General features: G+C 29.3%; 2 protein-coding genes across 2 annotated transcripts in view; one reads left to right on the top strand and one right to left on the bottom strand.

Annotated features, from left to right (window-relative positions):
• The window catches only part of LOC103852615 (SNF1-related protein kinase regulatory subunit gamma-1-like), a 423,770-nt gene that overhangs the window by 249,098 nt on the left and 160,877 nt on the right, over positions 1-13,795 (top strand). The gene's annotated exons all lie outside the window — the stretch shown is intronic.
• On the bottom strand, positions 10,039-13,707 carry LOC103852579 (probable protein S-acyltransferase 22). Its single transcript, XM_009129483.3, has 10 exons — positions 13,597-13,707; positions 13,214-13,270; positions 13,011-13,124; positions 12,117-12,479; positions 11,964-12,032; positions 11,812-11,883; positions 11,584-11,712; positions 11,420-11,500; positions 11,162-11,353; positions 10,039-11,069 (listed from the first exon to the last, which is right to left on the bottom strand). The coding sequence occupies exons 2-10, from the start codon at positions 13,253-13,255 to the stop codon at positions 10,362-10,364; spliced, it is 1,770 nt and encodes a 589-aa protein (XP_009127731.1). The 5' UTR covers positions 13,256-13,270; positions 13,597-13,707; the 3' UTR covers positions 10,039-10,361.

Genomic DNA, 13,795 nt, shown 5'->3' with positions numbered 1-13,795 from the left:
TTTAAGAATTTTTGATCAATAGGATGTATTTTTTAAATAATTTTCTAAAAGGTGTTATTTATGGAAAGTTTTCATTTTTATAGACAAATATTGTAGATTTGGGATTTTGATTTAGAAATTATGATAAATAGAGTTTTTTTTGTTAGAAGTGTATTCTTTTTGAATTTTTGATCAATAGAATGTATTTTTAAATAATTTTCTAGAAGCTGCTACTTAAGAAAAGTTTTCATTTTTATAGAGAAATATTGTAGATTTGGTATTTTGATTTAGAAATTGGGATAAATAGAGTTTTTTTGTTAGATGTGTATTCTTTTAGAATTTTTGATCACTAGGATGTATTTTTTAAATAATTTTCTAAAACCTGCTATTTAAGGAAAGTTTATAGTTTTATAGAGAAATATTTTGGATTTAAGATTGTAATTTAGAAATTGAGATAAATAGAATTTTTTGTGTTAGATGTGTATTCTTTTAGAATTTTTGATCAATAAGATGTCTTTTTAAAATAATTTTCTAATACCTGCTATTTAAGGAAAGTTTTCATTTTTATAGAGAAATATTGTAGATATGGGATTTTGATTTAGAAATTGGGATATATAGAGTTTTTGTTGTTAGATGTGTATTCTTTTAGAAATTTTGATCAATAGGATGTATTTTTTAAATAATTTTCTAAAAGCTGCTATTTAAGGAAAGTTTTTATTTTTATAGAGAAATATTATAGATTTAGGATTGTGATTTAGAAATTGAGATAAATAGAGTTTTTTTGTTAGATGTGTATTCTTTTAGAATTTTTGATCAATAGGATGTATTTTTTAAATAATTTTCTAAAACCTGCTATTTAAGGAAAGTTTTCATTTTTATAGATAAATATTATAGATTTCGGATTGTGATTCAGAAATTGTGATAAATAGAGTTTTGTTGTTAGATGTCTATTCTTTTAGAATTTTTGATCAATAGGATGTATTTTTTAAATAATTTTCTAAAAGGTGTTATTTAAGGAAAGTTTTCATTTTTATAGACAAATATTGTAGATTTGGGATTTTGATTTAGAAATTATGATAAATAGAGTTTTTTTTTGTTAGAAGTGTATTCTTTTTGAATTTTTGATCAATAGAATGTATTTTTAAATAATTTCTAAAAGCTGCTACTTAAGGAAAGTTTTCATTTTTATAGAGAAATATTGTAGATTTGGGATTTTGATTTAGAAATTGGGATAAATAGAGTTTTTTTGTTAGATGTGTATTCTTTTAGAATTTTTGATCACTAGGATGTATTTTTTAAATAATTTTCTAAAACTTGCTATTTAAGGAAAGTTTTTATTTTTATAGAGAAATATTTTGGATTTAAGATTGTTATTTAGAAATTGAGATAAATAGAATTTTTTGTGTTAGATGTGTTTTCTTTTAGAAGTTTTGATCAATAAGATGTATTTTTAAAATAATTTTCTAATACCTGCTATTTAAGGAAAGTTTTCATTTTCATAGAGAAATATTGTAGATTTTGGATTTTGATTTAGAAATTGGGATAAATAGAGTTTTTGTTGTTGATGTGTGTTCTTTTAAAACTTTTGATCAATAGGATGTATTTTTAAAATAATTTTCTAGAACCTGCTATTTAAGGAAAATTTTCATTTTTATAGAGAAATATTGTAGATTTGGGATTTTGACTTAGAAATTGGGATAAATAGAGTTTTTTTGTTAGATGTGTATTCTTTTAGAATTTTTGATCACTAGAATGTATTTTTTAAATAATTTTCAAAAACTTGATATTTAAGGATAGTTTTTAGTTTTATAGAGAAATGTTTTGGATTTAAGATTGTAATTTAGAAATTGAGATAAATAGAATTTTTCGTGTTAGATGTGTATTCTTTTAGAATTTTTAATCAATGAGATGTATTTTTAAAATAATTTTCTAATACCTGCTATTTAAGGAAAGTTTTTATTTTTATAGAGAAATGTTGTAGATTTGGGATTTTGATTTAGAAATTGGGATATATAGAGTTTTTGTTGTTAGATGTGTATTCTTTTAGAATTTTTGATCGATAGGATGTATTTTTTAAAATAATTTTCTAAAACCTGCTATTTAAGTAAAGTTTTTATTTTTATACAGAAATACTATAGATTTAGGATTGTGATTTAGAAATTGAGATAAATAGAGTTTTTTTGTTAAATGTGTATTCTATTAGAATTTTTGATAATAGGATGTATTTTTTAAATAATTTTCTAAAACCTGTTATTTAAGGAAAGTTTTCATTTTTATAGATAATTATTATAGATTTGGGATTGTGATTTAGAAATTGAGATAAACAGAGTTTTGTTGTTAGATGTGTATTCTTTTAGAATTTTTGATCAATAGGATTTATTTTTTAAATAATTTTCTAAAAGGTGTTATTTAAGGAAAGTTTTCATTTTTATAGACAAATATTGTAGATTTGGGATTTTGATTTAGAAATTGTGATAAATAGAATTTTTTTGTTAGATGTGTATTCTTTTAGAATTTTTGATCAATAGAATGTATTTTTAAATAATTTTCTAAAAGTTGCTATTTAAGGAAAGTTTTCATTTTTATAGAGAAAAATTGTAGATTTGGGATTTTGATTTAGAAATTGGGATAAATAGAGTTTTTTTGTTAGATGTGTATTCTTATAGAATTTTTGTTCACTAGGATGAATTTTTTAAATAATTTTCTAAAACCTGCTATTTAAGGAAAGTTTTTAGTATTATTGAGAAATATTTTGGATTTAAGATTGTAATTTAGAAATTGAGATAAATAGAATTTTTTCTGTTAGATGTGTATTCTTTTAGAATTTTTGATCAATAAGATGTATTTTTAAAATAATTTTCTAATACCTGTTATTTAAGGAAAGTTTTCATTTTTATAGAGAAATATTATAGATTTAGGATTGTGATTTAGAAATTGGGATAAATAGAGTTTTTGTTGTTGATGTGTATTCTTTTAGAATTTTTTATCAATATGATGTATTTTTAAAATAATTTTCTTAAACCTGCTATTTAAGGAAAGTTTTCAGTTTTATAGAGAAATATTTTGGATTTAAGATCGTTATTTAGAAATTGAGATAAATAGAATTTTTTGTGTTAGAAGTGTATTCTTTTAGAAGTTTTGATCAATAAGATGTATTTTAAAAATAATTTTCTAATACCTGCTATTTAAGAATAGTTTTCATTTTCATAGAGAAATATTGTAGATTTTGGATTTTGATTTAGAAATTGGGATAAATAGAGTTTTTGTTGTTGATGTGTATTCTTTTAAAACTTTTGATCAATAGGATGTATTTTTTAAATAATTTTCTAAAACCTGCTATTTAAGGAAAGTTTTCATTTCTATAGAGAAATATTGTAGATTTTGGATTTTGATTACGAAATTGGGATAAAAAGAGTTTTTTTGTGAGAAGTGTATTCTTTTAGAGGTTTTGATCACTAGAATGTATTTTTTAAATAATTTTCTAAAACCTACTATTTAAGGAAAGTTTTCATTGTTATAGAGAAATATTATAAATTTAAGATTGTGATTTAGAAATTTAGATAAATAGAGTTTTGTTGTTAGATGTGTATTCTTTTAGAATTTTTGATCAATAAGATGTATTTTTTAAATAATTTTCTAAAAGGTGTTATCTAAGGAAAGTTTTCATTTTTATAGACATATATTGTAGACTTGGGATTTTCATTAAGAAATTAGGATAACAAGAATTTTTGTTGAAATATGAGTACTCTTTTAAATATTTTTGATCAATAGGATGTATTTTTAAAATAATTTTCAAAAACCTGGTATTTCAGGAAAGTTTTTATTTTTCTAGACAAATATTGTAGACTTGAAATTGTCATTTAGAAATTTGGATAACAAGAATTTTTTTGAAAGATGAGTATTCTTTTAGAATTTTTGATCAATAGGATGTATTTTTTAAATAATTTTCTAAAACCTGCTATTTAAGGAAAATTTTCATTTTTATAAAGAAATATTGTAGATTTGGGATTTTGGTTTAGAAATTGGGAGAAATAGAGTTTTTGTTGTTAGATGTATACTCTTTTAGAATTTTTTATCAATATGACTTATTTTTAAAATAATTTTCTATAAACTGTTATTTAAGGAAAGTTTTCATCTTTATGGAGAAATATTGTTGATTTAAGATTGTTATTTAGAAATTGAGATAAATAGAGTTTTTGTTGTTAGATGTATACTCTTTTAGAATTTTTGATATTTTTAAAATAATTTTCTAAAAGCTGCTATTTAAAAAAAGTTTTCATTTTTATAGAGAAATATTGTAGATTTGGGATTGTCATTTAGAAATTGGGATAAATAAAGTTTTTGTTGAAAGATGAGTATTCGTTTAGAATTTTTGATCAACATGATGTATTTTTAAAATAATTTTCTAAAACCTGCTATTTAAGGAAATATTTCATTTTTATAGAGAAAATAATGTAGATTTGGGATTGTGATTTAGAAACTAGGATAACAGGATTTTTTGTTGAAAGAAGAGTATTCTTTTAGAATTTTTTATTTTGATCAATAGAATTTATTTTTTATATAATTTTCTAAAACTTGCTATTTAAGGAAAGTTTTCGTTTTTATAGAGAAATGTTGTAGATTTGGGATTTTGATTTAGAAATTGGGATAAATAGAATTTTTGTTGTTAGATGTGTATTCTTTTAGAATTTTGGATCAATATGATGTATTTTTAAAATAATTTCTAAAACTTGCTATTTAAGAAAAGTTTTCATTTTTATAGAGAAATATTGTTGATTTCGGATTGTTATTTAGAAACTAGGATAACACAATTTTTTTGTTGAAAGATGAGCATTCTTTTAGAATTTTTGATCAATAGGATGTATTTTCTAAATAATTTTTTAAATGTGCTATTTAAGGAAAGTTTTCATTTTTATAAAGAAATATTGTATATTTGTTATTTTTATTTAGAAATTAGGATAACAATAATTTTTGTTGAAAGATGAGTTTTCGTTTAGAATTTTTGATCAACAGGATTTATTTTTTAAATATTTTTCTAAAACCTACTATTTAAGGAAAATTTTCATTTTAATAAAGAAATATTATAGATTTGGGATTTTGATTTAGAAATTGGGATAAATAGATTTTTTTGTAAGATGTGTATTCTTTTAGAATTTTTTATCAATATGATAATTTTTTAAATAATTTTCTAAAACCTGCTATTTAAGGAACGTTTTCATTTTTATAGAAAAATATTGTAGATTTGGGATTTTTATTTAGAAATTGGGATAAATAGAGTTTTTTTTGTTAGATGTGTATTCTTTCAGAATTTTTGATCAATAGGATGTATTTTTAAAATAATTTTCTAAAACCTGCTATTTAAGGAAAGTTTTCATTTTTATAGAGAAATATTGTAGATTTGAGATTTTGATTTAGAAATTGGGATAAATAGAGTTTTTGTTGTTATATGTGTATTCTTTTAAAATTTTTGATCAATATGATTATTTTTAAAATAATTTTCAAAAACCTTCTATTTAAAGAAAGTTTTCATTTTTATAGAGAAATATTGTAGATTTGGGATTTTGATTTAGAAAATTGGAATAAATAGAGTTTTTTTGTTAGATGTGTATTATTTTAGAATTTTTGATCCATAAAATGTATTTTGGAAATAATTTTTTTAAACGTGCTATTTTAGGAAAGTTTTCATTTTTATAGAGAAATATTGCAGATTTGAGATTTTTATTTAGAAATTAGGATAACAATAACTTTTGCTGAAAGATTAGTATTCGTTTAGAATTTTTGATCAACAGGATGTATTTTTTAAATAATTTTTTTAAACCTACTATTTAAGGAAAGTTTTCATTTTTATAGAGAAATATTGTGTATTTAAGATTGTGATTTAGAAATTGAGATAAATAGAGTTTTTTTGTTAGATGTGTATTTTTTTAGAATTTTTGATCAATAGGATGTATTTTTAAAATAATTTTCTAAAACCTATTATTTAAGGAAAGTTTTCATTTTTATAAAGAAATATTGTAGATTTAGGATTTTTATTTAGAAATTTGGAAAAATAGAGTTTTCTTGTTAGATGTGTATTCCTTTAGAATTTTTGATTAGTAGTATGTAATTTTTAAATAATTTTCTAAAATCTGCTATTTAAGGAAAGTTTTCATTTTTATAGAGAAATATTGTAGATTTGGGATTTTGATTTAGAAGTTGGGATAAATAGATGTGTACTCCTATAGAATTTTTGATTAATAGTATGTAATTTTTAAATAATTTTCTAAAAGCTGCTATTTAAGGAAAGTTTTCATTTTTATAGAGAAATATTTTGGATTTAAGATTGTGATTTAGAAAATGAGGTAAATAGAATTTTTTTTGTTAGATGTGTATTCTTTTAGAATTTTTGATCAATAAAATATATATTTTGGATTTAAGGAACGTTTTCATTTTTATAGACAAATATTGTAGACTTGGGATTGTCATTTAGAAATTAGGATAACAATAATTTTTTTTGAAAGATGAGTATTCTTTTAGAATTTTTGATCAATAGGATGTATTTTTTAAATAATTATCTAAAACCTGCTATTTAAGAAAAAATTTCATTTTCATAGAGAAATATTGTAGATTTGAGATTTTGATTTAGAAATTGGGATAAATAGAGTTTTTGTTGTTGATGTGTATTCTTTTAAAACTTTTGATCAATATGATGTATTTTTAAAATAATTTTCTATAAGCTGCTATTTAAGAAAAGTTTTCATCTTTATAGAGAAATATTGTAGTTTTAAGATTGTGATTTAGAAATTGAGATAAATAGAGTTTTTGTTGTTAGATGTGTACTCTTTTAGAATTTTTGATCAATATGATGTATTTTGAATATAATTTACTAAAAGCTGCTATTTAAGGAAATATTTCATTTTTATAGAGAAATATTGTAGATTTGGGATTGTCATTTAGAAATTAGGATAACAAGAATTTTTGTTGAAAGATGAGTATTCTTTTTGATCAATAGGATTATTTTTAAAATAATTTTCTCAAAACCTGTTATTTAAGGAATTTTTTCATTTTTATAGAGAAATATTATAGATTTGGGATTTTGATTTAGAAATTGGGATAAATAGAGTTTTTTGTTTGATGTGTATTCATTTAGAATTTTTGATCAATAGGATAATTTTTTAAATAATTTTCTAAAACCTGCTATTTAAGAAAAGTTTTCATTTTTATAGAGAAATATTTTAGATTTGGGATTTTGATTTAGAAAATGGGATAAATAGAGTTTTATTTGTTAGATGTGTATTTTTTTAGAATTTTTGATCAATAGGATGTATTTTTAAATAATTTTCAAAAAGCTGCTATTTAAGAACATCCCTCCAGGCACAGTTGTTGATACGGTGGTAACTCATCCGAAAGAGTTTGATTTCTATCTTTTTAGCCACGTGGGAGTGAAGGGCACGAGCAGGCCAACTCATTATCACATCCTGTGGGATGAGAACGAGTTTACTTCAGATGAGTTGCAGAGACTTGTGTATAACTTGTGTTACACTTTCGTGAGATGCAAGAAACCTGTTTCCATTGTGCGACCGGCTTATTACGCTCACCTTGCAGCATACAGAGGAAGACTATACATCGAGAGATCGTCTGAAGCTAATGGAGGATCCATGAATCCATCTTGTGTCTTTCGAGTGGGTCTCCCAAGACGATTCTATTACCCAAACTAGTGGTATTGAATTCAGGAATTTGAAAGAATTCACAAGTAATAACTTTTGCAGTATTTTAAATGATTTTATGAGATTTTAATGCAATTGTCTAATTCTTATGTTTACCTATAATGTTAAGAATCTCATGTTTTACTGTTGACTATTAAGAAAGTGTTCTTAGTTTGAGTTCCACTTCAATTTATCACATGTTATTATTATTACCAAAACCCACCAGCCACCACCAATTATTGAACTTTAAAAAGACCAAACAGTAAGTTCTCCTTTATTTACATAACTCTTCCTAAAATGAAAAAAAAAGTTCTTTTTGTTGTTTTGTTTTCTTTTGTTTGGATGCTTGAAGTTGATCATTTCACTTTTTACCATCAGAACCACAAAACCTTATATGAATGTCAGTATTTGTTTTTTTGGAACATACCAATAATATAGAGAGGGGATCATATCATCAAGCTCAAAACTCCAACTAAAGTAATTCAATCACATTCAATATCACATCAAGACCAAAACTTCAACCAATCACTCCAAAAACTAAAGAGTAGTAATTTGTAGGGACTCCAAATGTTTTGCCTTTTTAATCATTTAAGTTCAAATTGTCATGATTTAAGAGAAACAATTATATTTGCGATTAAAATAGAAAAGACTAAAAGTTAAAGGGATCCAAAATTAAATGCTCTGAAACAAATAAAAGCTTTGGGAGTTTGGAAAGGTGAAAGTCCCAAAACAACAGAAAGGACAAAAGTGAGAAAGTAGAAAAATGAATAGTTTGAAAGTTGGGAGAAAGTGCAGTTAATGAATGAGCAGAGAGGTGTAGCAGAAGAAGCCATAGCAAAACTTATTATTGAACAAAGACGGCACAGAGGAATAAAGAGAGAGTCTGTGTTTGTGAGTTGTCACAAAATATGAAAGGGGAATGAAATAAAGAATATAAAAATGTTACAACATCTATTCTTTTCATCTTTTCTAGATCTCGGGAACTAGAACTGTTCAGGCAAGTAAGAGAACTAGTATTAGACCATCCGCAATGGTGAGATTCATTGGAGTCCTTAGCACAAGGACATTTCGGATTAATTTTGGATATTTTGGATTTTTTTTTTTTTTTTTTAAAATGACCATTCACGGGCCGCCACGTAGTCACTGGGATCTGTGAACAGTGGGCTCCACACCCTCTAAGGATTCCTTTAAGAGCTTTCATTGTGGATGCTCTTACTATTACCAAACTGTCTCGTACGTTACTTCCAATATTTTCAAACATATACTAGTCAAATCTTTGTTCTTGATTTTGCAGGTTAGTGTTAGAACTTTGATGTATATTGATTACGTAACCTCCCAACCTCCCTCTCTTAGTCTCTACAGCTCAGAGAACTAAGCCAAATACAATCTTGCTCTCTAATCGAGAAGCAAGCCTCAGACTATCCAACTAACTAACTAACTTTATTCCTCTTGGGTTATTTTATATACTTCAGGCCCAAACACAATATCAAATTCACTAAAGCAACTCGTAACAAACTAATGCCATGTCATTCTGTTTCCTTCAAGTCCTCTTCAATCCTCTGCTCTTCTCTCTTCTCTTTCTCCTTTCTCTTCCTCACGTAAACCCTCCTTAGCATATCAGTTAGTTAAATTGTCTGTCTATCAATGTTAACCAGCAAACTACATGAACCAATCCCATCATGGTCGACTTTAATCTATGATCCAATAGTTCACATTTGACATTACTGTGTTCCTAAACTCTGGTACTAGATTTTATTTTAGCCTAAACAACACCCATTATTAGAGTTCCAGACTGGATTGTCTTCCCTATTTTGAGTCTGATGGCCCAATGGCTGACAAGTTTTTAACCCTTCTCATATACACCAAATCTGATCAAATACGAAGATATCCATCACCAGATGTCCAATCTCTGGCTTATTATGTGCCATTGTCCGTTTTTAATATAAGTTCTCACGGATTTGTTTTTGGTCGGTTATTCTCCAAAACGTTTCATACTAAGTGAAACTAAGCCAGATATATATATCAACTCTTTTTTTTTTGGTTTAATATCTGACGTGAGACTTTGATTGCTAATTTTTTCTAACAGTATACATACAATCACCACAAATGAATACCGCAAGAAGTGGACATTCCCATACCCTCGAAGACCCGTCTCCATCCATAGGCATTGAAATCAGGAGATTCCAATAAACAAATAATGAGCTACAAAGCGCGACTGAGTAAGACGCGGAAGGAAGTGAGGAAAAGAACATTGACAAGACAAACACAAGTAAGTGAAGAGAAGACGCTTCTATAGTCATTGCATGATCACCAAGAACTTGCGTTTCTCCTGGAGTTAAGTGCTATCCACAAAAAAAAGGCGTGAGACTTGGGGTAAGGTTGAGTCCGAATCCTTCAAAAACACAACAATGCAAGGAGATACAACATATGAACTGTGCAAACTTTGACATCTTTTTCAGAAAGAAAAAGAAGATTTGTTCCTAACAAAAACAAGTAAAGAAAGTTCTGGTTAATCCTGTTCAACCTGCTCGTCACCTTAAACAATACAAATCTCAAGAATACACAATACTCTTCCCCGCTTCCCTTAAGAGCTCCTTGCAAACAGTCTGAGAACGTTGACTTTTCTTGATCGATCCATTTGAATGTGACCAGCCATTTATCAAAGAATGCCTCAAGGAGTGATGATTATTATACTTCTTATCTTGATTTGTGGATGTTTCTAGAAGGAACCTGATCACTGTCTTCTCCACCAGAGGCATCGTATCCACCACTTGTAGACCTTGACAATGGCATCATCATCATCATCATGGATTGCTGTTGTTGCTGCCCTCTATTCTGACCCATTAGACCAACAGCTGAAGAAAATCCACTGAGCTGCACCGACCCTTCTGCTTCAGACGACACTCTAAAAGGGTGAATGTCATGCGAGTCTAAGCTGCTCTCTGGTGAAGAAGATGTCCCCATAACACCACCTGACCCTGACATTGCTCGGCTCGTCTGAAACGCGCTTCTTGCTTCTAGCTGAAGAGGACCTAGCCCTGAGCTAGTTGATGTCTCCATAGAGGCAACTCTTGTCTGAACATTCATCAGAGGCAATTCTGCTGGTAACCTTATGCGCTGCTTAGATTGCCTTCTCTGCTGCTTCCCGTTACTATTAGCAGCTTCAAATTTTGCCGGGAACATTCTACGGTCGCTGCTGCTTGCTTCCCTCCTCTCCACAGGCTGGATAATTTTGGATCTCTTCCTTGCCTCTGCTGCTGCCTTTGAGACTTCTTCTGCATTGAGACGCGCTAGAGTCCATGGACTGATCTTCACAGGTTGCGTCTTCTTCTTGACGCGTTTCTCAACCACTGTCTTCTTTCCATATGAACTTACAGAAGCATTCTCTGGAGGAACTACATCAAACTGCACACAGAAACACACACACACACACATATATTAGAGAAAACCAAATTGGTGAATGATGCGGTGAACAAACAAACAAACAAACAAGATACCTGATCCTCAACAAACAGACGCGGTGGGGTGCACCAAGCTCCACGGTGAAATGTATTGAAGGAGCTTGCATTACTTAGACCAGTGAATGAGCTGATCATTGACATTTGAGGGCTTTGTTGACCTCCACCACCTTCTTCTAGCTCTTGCTCTTGTTCCCTAAGTGCAACTATGTAGTCGTATGTACTGATTCCCTGTTAAGAGAAATTCATTTAGTTAGAGAGCAAAGACTTGGCGTGTACTCGAGCATTGGTAACAACCTTTTTGATGAGAAGAATGTGGAAGAAGAAAAGCTGAGCAACAGGTAGCGTTGCCAGCATTGCCAATAGAGTGCAAACAGCCTGCAAGAGAATAAAAAACATTCACACCTTGCATTCAAGAGACAATAAAGGGAAGATCAATTGTATAAAGAAGATTAACTTACAACGACTATAACAAATGGAACTAGCGAGAAGCTGCTTCCCAGCTTTAAGGCAATGTCTGTGTTGAACTGGTTCCTTCGGAGTAGACATAGTACCAGCACAAATATCCCAGTTGACCATTGCATAGTGAGCTGCAAGATCAAGCCTCAAAAGGAAGAACAATTTAGAACACATCATTAACAGAAGAGAGAAAATTTTCATGGAGTGGTGAAAGATCAACGCAGCCTTACCAAGAAAATAGCTGATACCATGAGGCTGAAGAACTTTCTGTAATTCTGCTTGCCAATGCAATTGTTTAGCCACTACACACACACACACAAGTCCATAAGCAAAAGAAGGTGAGAAATTTTGAAATAGAATGCGGGGAAAATCTTTTTAGTACCCTGCAGTGATGATCAAAACGGTCAACACATTTGTCACAAACTCTGCAATGCTTGCTGAATTTGAAGACCTGCAAACGGACCAGAATAATTAGTCCTGAGCATATGCAGAGCTTTCTTGAAGAAAAGTTTGTGGTTTCAAGTGTTAATCGGACCTCAACTTCGCACAGACTGCAATAGAACATCCCATCCTCACTCATCTGCTGCTCAGAAGATTCATCTCTTCCGCTGCAACAACCACAAATCAATGCACAAGGAGAGCAAAGCACACGCAGGAGACAAGATCTTTGCGATGACTCATGTTTCTTGTTAGTTCCATTTTCTTGATCCTTTACACATGTGCTGTCATGAGACTTAGCACCACCTATAGCTGATCCACCACAACTATCTTTTGTGCCCTTTGATTGAGGAAATTTCTCGTTTTCAGGTATTTTAAGGTACTTCTTTGACCTGAAAACTCCAGGGTCTGCAGGATCTGAAGCCGCACACCATATATACAGTCCAACCACACACGTTATCTGCAAAGAAAAATATCACTGACTTCAAGTAAATCTCTCAGAGGAGAAGGTAAAATACAAGTTCCAAAAAATTACATACGAGTTGAAATAAGATGGATGTAAAGATGGTAAAACATTGTATGCAAAATAATTCTACCCAAGAGTTGAAGGTTTTAGCTTTAATGAAAGAAAGACTCAAGAAGTGAATATGCTTGAACCAGTGGATACTACTACTATCTCTAAAACGATGGAGCAAGAGATAAGTTTACCATTTTAATGAATAAGTGAAGCTTCTAAGCTCTTGATGGGACCATATAAGGATCCAAATAGAAAGAGTGATAAATCAAATCTGCCTGATTAGCTATAATAAGTAACAAATTTTGCTAGCCACGTTAGTTGTGGAGGCGCTAGTCTATGTACTTCCAGAAAAAGCTAAGCAATTTCCAGAAATAGAAAGAAAACAAAACAGAGACAATAAGTACACAATTGTGATCTCTAAAATCTACAAGCAAAGATGAGTTTGGAATCCAAAGCAAACAAATTTTAGCTTACCAGAGGAGTGTAAATACCCATGGCAATGTACTGATGAATCTTGTTCCCAACAAACGGAGCAAAGAAGACGTAGAAAGCAAACCCAAGTGCCAAGAACACAGCAACAGCCACCACCTACCCACAAAGTGAACAAAGTCTCAAACTTTCACCTCAAAAATCAAAAACCCTCCAAAGAAACTTCAGTTGAAGTAAGAAGAAAGTACCTGAAGAGGATGGTAAGGAAGTTGCCATCCATGTTTCCTCATTTTCCCCTTACAATGCTGCAAAAAAAAAAACAGATGTAGACTGAAGAAGCTCAAGTCAAATTAACAGAAAAAACTTTCCCTTTTCCCTTCATCTTTTCCAAATAAACAGAAGTCTCATAGCAAAGGGAAGAAGAAGAGTAGAGATTAAGACATTTGACCACTGGGTGGGTGGAAAGTAAATAGCTTAATTATCAAATAGAAACAAAAAGAAATAAAGTAAGACTCTTTCTTTGTGGTTTCTCTGATTCTCTCTGTGCAAAGTTCTAAGCTTTTGTGCAGAGATCTAAAAGAACCCACCACCATGGAAGAGAGAGAGAGAGAGAGAGGTGAAAAGCAGTTACCTTTTCTCCAAAGACACCAAATCATGTGTCACAGTCCAGTTGCTGGCAAATCCAGTAACACTTGTTTTTTCTTTCTCCTTTTGATAACACTCTCTCTCTCTCTCTCTCTCTCTCTCTCTCTCTCTCTCTCTCTCTCTCTCTCTCTCTCTCTCTCTCTCTCTCTCTCTCTCTCTCTCTCTCTCTTTCACTGTCTTAGTAA

Source organism: Brassica rapa, chromosome A02 (genome assembly GCF_000309985.2).
Source record: "Brassica rapa cultivar Chiifu-401-42 chromosome A02, CAAS_Brap_v3.01, whole genome shotgun sequence".
In the NCBI taxonomy this organism is placed as follows: domain Eukaryota; kingdom Viridiplantae; phylum Streptophyta; class Magnoliopsida; order Brassicales; family Brassicaceae; genus Brassica; species Brassica rapa.
The sequence above is the reverse complement of the archived record's forward strand: the minus strand, read 5'-3'. Positions and strand labels throughout refer to the sequence as shown.

Coding starts and splice junctions, on each gene's coding strand:
- LOC103852579 (XM_009129483.3), bottom strand. CDS start 13,255: ATGAGGAAACATGGATGGCAACTTCCTTACCATCCTCTTCAG. Junction 13,125..13,213: donor TTCCTTACCATCCTCTTCAG/GTACTTTCTTCT, acceptor CTTTGTGGGTAG/GTGGTGGCTGTTGCTGTGTT. Junction 11,884..11,963: donor GTTTTGATCATCACTGCAGG/GTACTAAAAAGA, acceptor GTGTGTGTGTAG/TGGCTAAACAATTGCATTGG.